The sequence below is a fragment of the Oncorhynchus nerka genome, linkage group LG9b (genome assembly GCF_034236695.1).
Source record: "Oncorhynchus nerka isolate Pitt River linkage group LG9b, Oner_Uvic_2.0, whole genome shotgun sequence".
Lineage (NCBI taxonomy): Eukaryota > Metazoa > Chordata > Actinopteri > Salmoniformes > Salmonidae > Oncorhynchus > Oncorhynchus nerka.
In genome coordinates, this window is record NC_088424.1 from 10566241 (window position 1) to 10580957 (window position 14717).

A 14717-nucleotide genomic window follows, 5' to 3' on the forward strand; every position below is an offset into this window, starting at 1 on the left:
ATAAGTATTCAGTCCCTTGAAATTTGAGCTCAGGTGCATCCTGTTTCTATTAATCATCCTTGAGATGTTTGATTGGACATGATTTGCAAAGGCACACACCTGTCTATATACGGTCCCACAGTTGACAGTGCATGTCTGAACAAAAACCAAGCCATGTGGTCGAAGGAATTGTCCATAGAGCTCCGAGACAGAATTGTGTCGAGGCACAGATCTGGGGAAGGGTACCAAAAAATGTCTGCAGCATTGAAGGTCCCCAAGAACACAGTGGATTTGCAGAGCCCGGACTTGAACCCGATGGAACATCTCTGGAGAGACCTGAAAATAGCTGTGCAGCGACACTCCCCATCAAACCTGACAGAGTTTGAGAGGATCTGCAGAGAAGAATGGGAGAAACTCCCCAAATACAGGTGTGCCAAGCTTGTAGTGTCATACTCAAGACTTGAGGCTGTAATCGCTGCCAAAGGTGCTTCAACGCAGTACTGAGTAAAGGGTCTGAATACTAACGTTAAAGTGATATTTCAGCTTTTTATTTTTAATACATTTGATAAAATTTCTAAACTTATTTTTGCTTTGTCATTTTGGAGTATTGTGTGTAGATTTAGGGGGGGGGAATGTAATACATTTTTGAGTAAGGCTGTAACATAATAAAGTATGGAAAACTCAAGGGGTCTGAATACTTTCCGAATGCACTGTATACATAGACATAGAGAATCACAACAATGGTTGTACACGAACTCTCCACCCATACCAGAGTGTATATGGAACAAAAATATCAACGCAACAAATGGTGTGACCACCATTTGCCTCATGAGGCGCAACACATCGCCTTGGCGTACAGTTGATCAGGCTGTTGATTTTTGGAATGTTGTCCAACTCTACTTCAATGGCTGTGCGAAGTTGCTGGATATTGGCGAGAACTGGAACACACTGTGGTACATGTCGATCCAGAGCATCCAAAACATTCTCCATGGGTGACATGTCTGAGTCTGGAAGCCATGGAATAACTAGGAAATGTTCAGCTTCCAGGAATTGTGTACAGCTCTTTGCATCATGGGGCCGTACATTATCATGCTGAAAAATTAGGTGATGCCGGCAAATGAATGGCATTACAATGGCCTCAAGATCTCGTCACGTTATTTTTGTGCATTCAAATTGCCATTGATAAAATGCAATTTTGTTCGTTGTCTGTAGCTTATGTCTGCCCATACCGTAACCTCACCGCCACCACAACGTTGACATCAGAAAACCGCTCACCCACATGACGCCATACACTTGGTCTGCGGTTGTGATTCTGGTTGGACATACTGCGAAATTCTCAAAACGACATTGGAGGTGGCTTATAGTCGAGAAATGAACATTAGATTATCTGGCAACAGCTCCGGTGGACATTCCTACTGTCAGCAGGCCAATTGCACGCTCCCTCAAAACCTGAGACATCTGTGGCATTGTGTTGTGTGCCAAAACTGCACATTTTAGTGGCCTTTTATTGTCCCCAGCACAAGGTGCCCCTGTGTAATGATCATGCTGTTTAATCAGCTTCTTGATATTCCACACCTGTAAGGTGGATGGATTATCCTTGTTAAGGAGAAATGCTCACTAACAGGAATGTAAACATTTGTGCACAACATGTTAGAGAAATTAACTTTTTGTGAATATGGAACATTTCCCTGGAATTTTTATTTCAGCTCATGAAACATGGGACTAACACTTATGTTGCGTTTTATATTTTTGTTCCGTGTAGACAGGGAAGCAAGACTAAATAAATGGAATTGTTCATCAGGTTGAAAGATGAGGGTGTAACAATTCACTGATCTAAATCGGAATCCGGTTCAAACGAGCACGTTGGTCTGTAGGACTCTTAACTGATCCAAATGTGGCATGTATCGGTCAGGAAACCAACTAACTTTACGAACCACCGGTTCACTAATGTTTTTTACTCGCGTTACTTCCCTTTTCCCTTCCAAAAATGATTGAAGTCTTTTCTGACTGAACTGGGGCGCCCTCTCCCATGTGTAACTGTGTATGACCGTAATGGATCTACAAGTCATCTCACATGCCGAGCCACCCCAATAGCTGTCATTATCCGCTGTAACATTTCTACGCATGGTGCACAGCTTCCCGCGCTGTCCAGCGAGAGGTAGGCCTTCATTTAGAATGGAAAACTCATGTCTAAATGCAACAAATGTTAGTGCATCGAATCTCAACTAATAATTTTGAACTAAAACGTATCGTTCCTGTATCATATCGGAGCCTACAGGGCTCTTGATTTATCTTATCTTGCACACCCCTATTGATAAATCAAATCAAATCAAATTTATTTATATAGCCCTTCGTACATCAGCTGATATCTCAAAGTGCTGTACAGAAACCAAGCCTAAAACCCCAAACAGCAAGCAATGCAGGTGTAAAAGCACGGTGGCTAGGAAAAACTCCCTAGAAAGGCCAAAACCTAGGAAGAAACCTAGAGAGGAACCAGGCTATGTGGGGTGGCCAGTCCTCTTCTGGCTGTGCCGGGTAGAGATTATAACAGAACATGGCCAAGATGTTCAAATGTTCATAAATGACCAGCATGGTCGAATAATAATAAGGCAGAACAGTTGAAACTGGAGCAGCAGCACAGTCAGGTGGACTGGGGACAGCAAGGAGTCATCATGTCAGGTAGTCCTGGGGCACGGTCCTAGGGCTCAGGTCCTCCGAGAGAGAGAAAGAAAGAGAGAATTAGAGAGAGCATATGTGGGGTGGCCAGTCCTCTTCTGGCTGTGCCGGGTGGAGATTTTAACAGAACATGGCCAAGATGTTCAAATGTTCATAAATGACCAGCATGGTCGAATAATAGTAAGGCAGAACAGTTGAAACTGGAGCAGCAGCATGGCCAGGTGGACTGGGGACAGCAAGGAGTCCATCATGTCAGGTAGTCCTGGGACATGGTCCTAGGGCCCAGGCCAGTTGAAACTGGAGCAGCAGCATGGCCAGGTGGACTGGGGACAGCAAGGAGTCATCATGTCAGGTAGTCCTGGGGCATGGTCCTAGGGCTCAGGTCCTCCGAGAGAGAGAAAGAAAGAGAGAAGGAGAGAATTAGAGAATGCACACTTAGATTCACACAGGACACCGAATAGGACAGGAGAAGTACTCCAGATATAACAAACTGACTCTAGCCCCCCGACACATAAACTACTGCAGCATAAATACTGGAGGCTGAGACAGGAGGGGTCAGGAGACACTGTGGCCCCATCCGAGGACACCCCCGGACAGGGCCAAACAGGAAGGATATAACCCCACCCACTTTGCCAAAGCACAGCCCCCACACCACTAGAGGGATATCTTCAACCACCAACTTACCATCCTGAGACAAGGCCGAGTATAGCCCACAAAGATCTCCGCCACGGCACAACCCAAGGGGGGCGCCAACCCAGACAGGCCGACCACAACAGTGAATCAACCCACTCAGGTGACGCACCCCCCCCAGGGACGGCATGAGAGAGCCCCAGTAAGCCAGTGACTCAGCCCCTGTAACAGGGTTAGAGGCAGAGAATCCCAGTGGAAAGAGGGGAACCGGCCAGGCAGAGACAGCAAGGGCGGTTCGTTGCTCCAGAGCCTTTCTGTTCACCTTCCCACTCCTTCCCACTGATAGACCTTTCTCCCATATTTCCATTGTCCCATGGTTTGCTAATGGCTCTGTTGGTAGGTTTTGGGTTTGATTTCCACATTGGCCGCATACTGAATGTGTCGCGAGGTGCGGCAGATAGCGTGGGGCCATTAACCTAAAGGCCTCTAGTTCGAAATCACGAGCCGACCAGGTGAAAAATTGTCTGTGCCCTTGTGCAAGGCACTTAATCCTAATTGCTCCAGGGTCACCGTTGATAATGGCAGACCCTGCTCGGACCCCACTCTCCAAGGGTGTCTCGGGGTAGTTGGGATATGCAAAAAAAAACACATTTCCAATGCACACATGAGTATATAATATACACCTGTGAAATAGGACAAATTATTGTTATTTTGGATGTCTGTTCCGGTGTGCTTTGAAGTGTTTCCTGCGTGATTTATATCCCTTTCAGTAAATTCTGGACGAGGAATCGGCCAGGGGACAAGATGAGGGACAGATACAATCTGAATTTGTTACCTGGGATGTCAGAGGATGGAGTGGAATACGGTATGATGTGTAGGAATATTTTGTGTGAGGTGTAAGTGTGTGTGTGTCTGGAAATGGTTCCAATTTTTTCTCCACAATTTAATTTTGCCTGTAGGGGATTTTAGAATCACTTAAAATAAGGGCTGTGTTTAGTGTAGGCTTGCCCTGGCATAATGTTTTGATAACCATGTAAATCTCTATAGGACAAGGTGACTTTTATGAATATGTTCGGCTCTATTTACTCTGATTCCAAAATGCTAATTAGCATCAAAGTAGACAACATGCAAGACTACAAATCCCTGCAAGCTCCTGCACGTCATCTCTAGCAGACATCTTTGCTAACCGTTGTGTCAATTTAAAACTTGCATAAGACAGTTCACAGAATTGTCCATTAAATTTCACCAGTTTATTTATTACAATTTCGCTAACATTAGATAGTTAATCCAGACATTTTTACCTTTGTCTCGATTCGGCAGTCAAATGCCAGATCATCATGGCATTTGTAGTTCTTTGATGGCCACATTAGCAGCTAATTAGCGTTTGTTTTTTTGGGGTAAATACAGGCGAATATATTGATAAAAGTCACCTTGTCCTAGAGAGATTTACACGGTTATCAAAACGTCACGCCACGGTAAGCCTACAGGAAACACAGCCCTTGTTTTAAGTGTTTCTAAAATCCCCTATGGAAAAATGTATGGTAGAAAAATTATTGGAACAATTTCCTTGTTTGACCGCTAGGTTTTATGGGTATTATGACTCAAACTGTGGTACTCGATTACTGGGCTGCACAACTGTGTTCACTAGGCAATGGACAGCAGATTATCCTTGTGCATGGAGGATTATCTAAGCCATAAATGTTATACCTTATGATCTAAAATAGATTCACGACTTCGGGTCCAAGGCGTGGAAGAAAGAAACAGACAATCCAATGATTCTCAATTCCATTTGTTTGGGAGAGTTAATGAGGTGAAAAGAACCAATATCGCCAGGCAACCCTATTTGGAATAACCCCACCTTACCTCTAGTGTTTAATGACAACACCTTTAAGTCCACACCAAAGTGGCATCATGACTTTTGAACATACTATGATGGATCTCTACTGTCATTCAATCAATTACAAGAAAGAAAGAGTTGGCTTATCCAAGGCCGATTTCTTTAAGTACAATCGCTTCAACAGAATCTGGATGAACTGAAGGCATCTAGCATAGAAACAATCCTGAAAGAAGCTGCTACGCCAAAGAAGTTGATTGCCAAGTTATATCAAGGGTTGATTGAAACTCTACCTGATGGTTCAGAACCTAGAAGGAAAAAATGGGAAACTGAGGAGAACCATTGGTCACAGATACAGTGGGGCAAAAAAGTATTTAGTCAGCCACCAATTGTGCAAGTTCTTCCACTTAAAAAGATGAGAGGCCTGTAATTTTCATCATAGGTACACTTCAACTATGACAGACAAAATGAGAAAAAAAATCCAGAAAATGACATTGTAGGATGAATTTATTTGCAAATTATGGTGGAAAATAAGTATTTGGTCATAACAAAAGTTTATCTCAATACTTTGTTATATACCCTTTGTTGGCAATGACAGAGGTCAAACGTTTTCTGTAAGTCTTCACGAGGTTTTCACACACTGTTGCTGGTATTTTGGCCCATTCCTCCATGCAGATCTCCTCTAGAGCAGTGATGTTATGGGGCTGTTGCTGGGCAACACGGACTTTCAACTCCCTCCAAAGATTTTCTATGGGGTTGAGATCTGGAGACTGGCTAGGCCACTCTAGGACCTTGAAATGCTTCTTACGAAGCCACTCCTTCGTTGCCCGGGCGGTGTTTTTGGGATCATTGTTACGCTGAAAGACCCAGCCACGTTTCATCTTCAATGCCCTTGCTGATGGAAGGAGGTTTTCACTCAAATTCTCACGATACATGGCCCAATTCATTCTTTCCTTTACACGGATCAGTCGTCCTGGTCCCTTTGCAGAAAAACAGCAGCAAAGCATGATGTTTCCACCCCCATGCTTCACAGTATGTATGGTGTTCTTTGGATGCAACTCAGCATTCTTTGTCCTCCAAACACGACGAGTTGAGTTTTTACCAAAAAGTTATATTTTGGTTTCATCTGACCATATGCCATTCTCCCAATCTTCTTCTGGATCATCAAATGCTCTCTGGCAAACTTCAGACAGGCCTGGACATGTACTGGCTTAAGCAGGGGGACACTGCAGGATTTGAGTCCCTGGCGGCGTAGTGTGTTACTGATGGTAGGCTTTGTTACTTTGGTCCCAGCTCTCTGCAGGTCATTCACTAGGTCCCCCCGTGTGGTTCTGGGATTTTTGCTCACCGTTCTTGTGATCATTTTGACCCCACGGGGTGAGATCTTGCGTGGAGCTCCAGATCGAGGGAGATTATCAGTGGTCTTGTATGTCTTCCATTTCCTAATAATTGCTCCCACAGTTGATTTCTTCAAACCAAGCTGCTTACCTATTGCAGATTCAGTCTTTCCAGCCTGGTGCAGGTCTACAATTTTGTTTCTGGTGTCCTTTGACAGCTCATTGGTCTTGGCCATAGTGGAGTTTGGAGTGTGACTGTTTGAGGTTGTGGACAGGTGTCTTTTATACTGATAACAAGTTCAAACAGGTGCCATTAATACAGGTAACGAGTGGAGGACAAGGGAGGCTCTTAAAGAAGAAGTTACAGGTCTGTGAGAGCCAGAAATCTTGCTTGTTTGTAGGTGATCAAATACTTATTTTCCACCATAATTTGCAAATAAATTCATTAAAAATGCTACAATGTGATTTTCTGGATTTTTTTTTCTCATTTTGTCTGTCATAATTGAAGTGTACCTATGATGAAAATTACAGGCCTCATCTTTTTAAGTGGGAGAACTTGCACAATTGGTGTCTGACTAAATACTTTTTTGCCCCACTATATGTGAACATGCTCATACCTGCTCATAAGGCAACTGCTATTTAAGATCATTCATAGGACATTTCATGCACTCCTGCCAGAATGCATGTAATGCACCCAGAAATGTCACATCTCTGTTGGAGATGCAAAAAAAGAACTCTATTGCATGGTCATTTTGGGATAATGTACAGTATGTGCTGTCATTTCATTGTGTCTCGAAAGTTCTGTAAGCTAGGTCTTATTGCTGCAAAGAAATGTATAGCTATCAATTGGAAAGCCTTGTATTCACCCTCAATAACAAACTGAAGAACTGAACTATCTAGTTAAAAACAGAAATATTTGGCAGAATTTGGAAAACACACGTTGATCACCTTAAAGAATGTTTTCTATAGTGGGTGTTTGAAGTACTGTAGAAAATGCGTTTTTGAACTGCAGCCAGACATGTGTCCGGTCAAGGTTGCATGATGTCACCATTTGACTTGTGGTTCTGGGTCTGTTTGTTTTCCAGATGACATGGAGCCAAACAGCTTAGCTGCCATTCCTGGCATGGGGATCCCCGATCAGCTCAAAGCTGCCATGGAACAAGAGGCAAGCGGTGAGGACACACACGTACACACATTAACACTTCTCAAACAAATCTTTGTCTCATCTAAGTCAAAGAGATGGTTTGGGGGGGGGGTTAAGGTTTACTTTTGCAGTTGAATTAGCTCTAATAAGGTTGCAGCACAGTCTATACATTTCCAGCAAGGTTGGATTGGTGGACTATGGGTAATGTTGTTTTCTCAAGATAAAGAGACTGCAGCCGAGGAGGAGATGAGCATCCCAGGTCTGGATTGGGGGATTGAGGAGATTTTACAGAAAGACCAGAAGAAGGTGCCACAGAAGAAGGTCCCCTACGCCAAACCCATCCCTGCCCAATTCCAACAGGTAACTTAGTCTTGATTCACTTTTGTATGCAAGAAGCAAGAAAAAGAAGCACGGCGGGTCTGTTGTGAGTAAATTTGAGTATTTGCTCTGTGACATTTCTCACTCTTTCTCCCTTCCTTTGTCTCCTCCTTCCTTCAGGCCTGGGCGGACAATAAGGTGCCTCTCGTGCCACCGGGAGGAGAGAAGAAAGAAAGGATGGATGAGAAGAAAATGGATGGGAAGACAAACACCAACCCGATGATGCTAGAGGTGAGGTCCTCTTTGAAACAAAAAGAAATGTGACAAAAGTGTCAGTGACAAAAATGTGCAAGAGAAATGCATTTTAGATCAAATGTCAACAAACCTAGCCCTGCAGTGCAGCTACAGGCATTTGTTTCAGATTAAAAGGATAGTTCATGCAAAGTCTATATTTGGGCCTTAACTTGAGTTGTGTCTGAAGGGCCATGGTGACAAAATCCACAATACTCCATTATTTACTTCAGGCTACCATTGTCAGATTTCATGAACGGAAACGGCCGGACCGATGTTAGCAGAGCTGCACTACAAGCCGAAACTCCATAAAAAATACTTCAAACTAAGTCTGATAGTTGGAGGTAGCGGGGATTTTTTTAACGTGCATACTGCTGAATTAATTGCTGGAATTTGGTTACTCAGAACTGGAACTATGTCCTCACGTAGCCACAGCACAGAGCATCTGTATGCATCTTCCACGGATGACGTCATCCCTCTGTGGCAGGCTCTTAGACCTGTATTGCTTTTCAGATGTGAACAAAACCGACCCGTGAACATAAGAAGTATCAGAGCATTACATTTCTTAAATTTCATTGCAAAAATAACATTCTCGTGGGAAAGAAAACATGGACAGGTTCTTGCGAGTATCGACGCTAGTGTTTTTGAGGACGTTCCAGCTCGGCTGTTTACATTCATGAAATCTGACGAAAATAATAGATTATTAGAAATAATAATAGAATAGATTATTATGGATTATTTCAACATGGTCCTTCAGACACAACTGAAGGGAAGTGTAATTTTACTCAGATATAGATTTAACGGGAACTATCCTTTTAAATGATACGCTGAATCAGGTATGATAGGCTGAATCAGGTATGATAGGCTGAATCAGGTATGATAGGCTGAATCATTTTCCCCAGCAAATGAAGATGGACCGTATGAATCAGATGGACGGGAACATGCCTCCCCCAGGAGGTCCACAAGGACCCATGCCACCTTTCCCTGGCCAGGGAGGAACCATGCCCCCACCTCAGGGCTTCCCCCAGTCCATGCCCCCTCAGCAGATGCCCCACAACATGGGGCCCCCCATGGGCCCTGGCGTCATGCAGGCTCCGTTCATGCGTCCGGGCCAGATGGGCCCCCCTCCAGGGTCCCAGCACCACCAGGGGCCTCCTCAGGGCATGATGGGTCCCCCTGACCTCCATGGGCCCCAAGGCATGCAGAGGCACCCCGGCCCCCACAGAAACATGGGCCCCCAGGGGCCTCACGGCATGCCTCCCGGACCCAGAGGGATGCAGGGCCCCCCCGGAAACATGCAGGGCCCCCCACCGGGAGGAATGATGGGGCCCCCTCCTCGAGGCCAGGGGCCTCCACCACAGGGGGGCATGATGCCCCCTCAGGGGAATATGATGGGCCCACAGGGACCCATGCAGGGCGGGGTGGGAATGGGGCCTCCCATGCAGAACCCTCCCAGGACACACGGCAACATGCCAGGCATGGGGGGCATGCATGGGATGGGCAACATGCAGGGGCCACCCCCAGGTGGGATGCACGGGCCCCCGCCAGGCAACATGCAAGGACCCCCCGGGAACATGCAGGGACCTCCTGGAAACATGCAAGGACCCCCAGGCAATATGCAGGGCCCACCAGGCAACATGCAGGGGCCTCCATCCTACATGCAGCACCAGGTGAGATTGTCAAACTAGCTGTAAAACAAAATAAATGTCAGAAATATGAAGGTAGGCTCAATTCATAAGAATGTGGCAAGAGCTTTTGTTGAATCTAAAGAGGTTAAACTGGGGTGGGTAGTTCAGTGGTGGAAATTGTAGCAACATTGTCTTGTTGGTTAGCCAACTTGCTAGCTACATTGAGTTCAAAATCAATATTTAAGCAGTAGGGCTGTTTGTGTGCAACATGAATTGATCCAAGATGGTTCAATTCAATGCTTACTGAAACTCCTCTTTGTGTTGTTTACAAAAAGTCTCAAATCCTAAAAACCCCTTCACACAGGTGGGACAAAACACTGGCCCCATGATGCATGGGATGGGACAGCAAGGACCCAATGGCAAAGGTAGGTGAACACAAATTCTCACGAGTCTAAGATAACGTTTTTTGGTCGCTTACACAGATTTGCAGATGTTGTCGCAGTGAAATGCTTGTGTTTCTATCTTCAACAGTACAGTAATACCTAGCAGTAAAACAATTAAACTATATACACATAATCCAGAAAAAACATCTGAAATTAAGAAATATCAGAACGTGCAATGTCAGAGACCGGAACAAAATACACTACATGGCCAAAGGTATTTGGACAACCCTTGAAATTAATGGATTCGGCTATTTCAACCACACCCGTTGCTGGCAGGTTTATAAAATCGAGTTCACAGCCATGCAATCTCCATAGATAAACATTGGCAGTAGAATGGCCCGTACCGAAGAGCTCAGTGACATTCACCGGGGCAGAGTCAGTTTGCCACCAGTCAGTTTGTCAAATTTCTGCCCTGCTAGAGCTGCCCGGGTCAACTGTAAGTGCTGTTATTGTGAAGTGGAAACGTTTAGGAGCAACAATGGCTCAGCATCGAAGTGGTCTAGTCACACAAGCTGACAAAACAGGAACACCGTGTGCTGTAGCGTGTAAAAATTGCCTCTCCTCAGTTGCAACACTCACTACCAATTTCCAAACTGCCTCTGGAAGCAACATCAGCACAAGAACTGTTCTTTGTGAGCTTCATGAAATGGGTTTCCATGGCCAAGCCTAAGATCACAATGACAAGCGTCGGCTCTGGAGCAGTGGAAATGCATTTTCTGGAGTGATGAATCACGCTTCACCATCTGGCGCTCCCACGGACAAATCTGGGTTTGGCAGATATCAGGAGAACGCTACCTGCCCCAATGCATAGTTCCAACTGTAAAGTTTGTTGGTGGAGGAATGATGTTTTTCATGGTTCGAGCTAGGCCCCTTAGTTCCAGTGAAGGGAAATTAGCATGCAATGACAGTTTGGGGAAGGCCCTTTCCTGTTTCAGCATGACAATGCCCCATTGAAAAAAGTGAGGTCCATACAGAAATGGTTTGTTGAGATCTGTGTGGAAGAACTTTAATGAACTCCATCAAACACCTTTGGGGATGAATTGGAATGCTGACTGCGAGCCAGGCCTAAATGCCCAACATCAGTGCCCAACCTCACTAATGGTCTAATGGTCTTGAATGGAAGCACGTCCCCGCAGCAATGTTCCAACAACTAGTGGAAAGCTTTCACAGAAGAGTAGAGGCAGAAGTATGTGGCGTGTGTGTGTATATGTGTACCGTTCAAAAGTTTGGGGTCACTTAGAAATGTAATTTTCTATTTTTTTGTCCATTAAAATAACATCAAATTGATCAGAACATTACTGAAGTGACCAAGGAAGATTACTTTTCAAAAACATACACGGTAGTAAAAAATACAGTTGGTACTTACTGGCATAAACACTTGGGGACGGTTTCCCAGACACAGATTAAGCCTAGTCCTGGACTAAAAAGCATTCTCAATGGCGTTTCTCCATTGAAAGAGCCATATGTTTTGTCTGACTTATATTTCAGTATGTGCCCTCTATTTTGATCTCTCCGATTCTCCCAAGGAGATACCCGAGGGCCCCCCAACCACCACATGGGTCCTCCACCTGGGGGCCAGGGGCAGGGCGGCCCTGGGGGCCCTGACCAGGGCTCTGGTTCTTACTGGGGAGACTCTCAGCAGGGGCGCCGATCCAACGACTTCAATGAAGGTGGCCAGGACTTCCACGGACGGGGAGAGGAGAGCTGGAGGAGGGGGTCCAGCCAGGAATACCAGGGAGGCCACAGAGAAGGGGGAGGGGGGGGGAATGGGGGAAACTGGGGCTCTTCTGAGGAAAGATTCCCCCGTGATGGGGGAGAGTTCCGAGGCCGCAGGGATGACAGGTGAACTTACCTTGCTTTTCGGTTGTGACCTTTAACCTCGCGTCTGTCTTTACTTACGTCCGTGCCGCCACCTCTACCGGCTCTCTAACCTACATCTTTATACTTACTTGAAATCTCACCTAAGCTCTCATAGTGTTTACCTGTACCTCTACACCTTAAATCTCACCTCTCACCTACTTTTTCATCATTCTCATCTTAACCCAAACCTTCGTCATCAGGGAAACCCCTCTTTCAAACCTACCTTTGCTCTGACCCTTAACTTACTATATTAGTGGATCTATGGGTTGCTTCTGCCTCGGGTTGCTCAAACTATGGGCTTATGTGCGTGTGTGCATGTCAGGTTTGGTGGTTATGGGAGTCCAGGAGAGGAGTTTGACCAGAGGCAGAGAGACAGACTGCCTCCACCAAGGCATGGCCAGGACTCAGACGACACGTGGGTCTAACTTTCCTACTAACTCACTGACTAATTTACCTACCAACTCACCACCTAGCTTTCCTACTAACTCGCCAACCAGCTTTTCTACTAACTCACAAACTGTCCTAACTGGCAACCTAGCCTTCCTACAAACTTGTCGACTAACCCGCAGACCAACTTTCCTACTAACTACGTACTGTCAAAATAGACTGTATAAACTAGAACACAGACATTATGCATACCAAGGCCAGGATTCAATCCAAGTCGCATTATAGAGCAGTGCATTATAACAGACTTTTAAAGGTCATTTACTCTTGAGCCGACATGTGCATAGTTCACCCTGAATGCAATCTTTGCAAATGTCTGGGAAAATTAATTTAAAAGGTGCGTTGTCGGCTGTCAAGTGCACTGCTTTTTATTTGCCCAAGTTATCTTAGTGGATGTTTCCTCTTAAAAAACAGCAGCTGAGGTTCTGTTTTGAATCATGTATTTTGACTAGCAGTTGCAGTATCACAAATCACACTGCTGAGAGTAAGCACAATCATATGTGATTTGTTTTATAGCCTTAGTGTCCTGAAGTGTGAACCTCTCCTTTTTCGAAGGAAAGGGTAAAGCATGGACAGTGGAGCATGGATGTTTCACCAGGCCTTCTGCATCTCCACTCAAACGGCGTCTCTTTTCTGTGCAGGTACAGAGGGGGTGGACAGGGTCGCCCTGGGGGGAGGGGGTTCCCTGATGAGTTTGGTGGGCAGGAAGAGAACTTTGACACCTCAAATGAGATGGCTGGAGGTTGGGACAACGGAGGGAGGGGGAGACCCCCACGAGGAGGGGGCCCACCCAGAGGAGGTGAGACCAGCTGAGTTTGTGTTGTCTGTCCCTCTTTTATGATCTATCTGTCTCTGTCCTTATCTAGTTCTCTCTCTACCTCTTTCTCGTCTGTCTGTATCTGTCCATCAATCTATGGGTCCTATCTTTCATTCATCCCTCGGTTGTTACCTCAGGAGGTGGTGGTGGTGGTGGTGGACGCCAGGGCTTGCTCCCCACCCCTGATGAGTTCCCCCCACACTATGAGGGAGGCAGAAGTCAGGAGGCCTGGGAGGGCGGGCAAGATCAAGGTAAAGGGGCTGTCTTATCAAACCAGGGTTGCGTGGCAGGCCAACAGCTCCCAACGCTAGCCATAAGGAAATAATCGCATAGTAGGCTAACCCTTACAGAAATCATGGCTAGCAGCCAGTCTCACTCCACGTAATGTATACGTTCAAGGTAGTGAAAGGACGAATCAATGTATATGGCAGCCCCAGAGGATTTTTAGTGCGACACTACTAAGGAATTCATTTTTTAGGGGTTCATTTCGACAGCTCAGCGCCAGGTTATGAAATAAATAGTGCCACACGTAGTGTGAGTAATAGTGCTCGTTTTATCCACATCTCCCCCATTTTGACCCTGTTGGGAAATGACTGTGTTCATGTAATTGCGTGTGTGTTTGCCTGTGTGCTCCCAGGTCACGAGGCATACAGAGAAGGCCAGCGCTCCGAGCACGGCCCGCTGCATGACAGCCCGTCCCCTGCCAGCCGTGAGCGCTCCTCCTCCCTGCAGGGCATGGACATGGCCTCGCTGCCCCCACGCAAACGCCCGTGGCACGACGGCCCGGGCACCGGAGACCAAGACTCCCCGGGAGCAGGGGTAGAGGACAGGACAACAGGTATACAGGGGAGAGGGGTTAGGGGGGGGGGTGTTTGTGTGTGCGTGTTTGTGTGACAATGACTGATGCTAAGGCTGTGATTCATGTATCCATTACTTGTCATGTCATGGAGACTTTCAACTACTAGCCTAGCCCACCATGCCTTTATTTCTCTTACAGTATACAGTGCATTCGGAAAGTATTCAGACCCCTTGACGTTTTCCACATTTTGTTATGCACATTCATCTTCTGCACATTAATTTCAGTGTTTAATTGCTAAATTGTAATTATTTCACCACTGTGGCCTATTTATTGCCTTTACCTCCCTAATCTTACTTAATTTGCACACACTGTATATAGACTTTTCTATTGTGTTATTGACTGTATGTTTGTTTATTCCATGTGTAACTCTGTGTTGTTGTTTGTCAAACTGCTTTGCTTTATCTTGGCCAGGTCGCAGTTGTAAATGAGAACTTGTTTTTATAAAAATGTATAACCT

At 45.7% G+C, this 14717-nt stretch overlaps 1 protein-coding gene across 5 annotated transcripts in view; it reads left to right on the plus strand.

The window, feature by feature from the left end:
- wdr33 (WD repeat domain 33) overlaps positions 1 to 14717 on the plus strand; it is a 39250-nt gene that overhangs the window by 22835 nt on the left and 1698 nt on the right. Inside the window, exons 12-22 of one of the 5 annotated variants that reach the window (XM_029642023.2) lie at positions 4056 to 4150; positions 7542 to 7628; positions 7821 to 7960; positions 8099 to 8209; positions 9112 to 9879; positions 10202 to 10262; positions 11810 to 12122; positions 12463 to 12555; positions 13226 to 13383; positions 13539 to 13652; positions 14039 to 14239. In XM_029642023.2, the coding sequence (XP_029497883.1) occupies positions 4056 to 4150; positions 7542 to 7628; positions 7821 to 7960; positions 8099 to 8209; positions 9112 to 9879; positions 10202 to 10262; positions 11810 to 12122; positions 12463 to 12555; positions 13226 to 13383; positions 13539 to 13652; positions 14039 to 14239 (2141 nt within the window). Of the gene's footprint in view, positions 1 to 4055; positions 4151 to 7541; positions 7629 to 7820; positions 7961 to 8098; positions 8210 to 9111; positions 9880 to 10201; positions 10263 to 11806; positions 12123 to 12462; positions 12556 to 13225; positions 13384 to 13538; positions 13653 to 14038; positions 14240 to 14717 lie in introns of all 5 variants that reach the window. The other 4 variants (XM_029642024.2, XM_029642022.2, XM_029642027.2 and 1 more) reach the window with 4 other exon arrangements.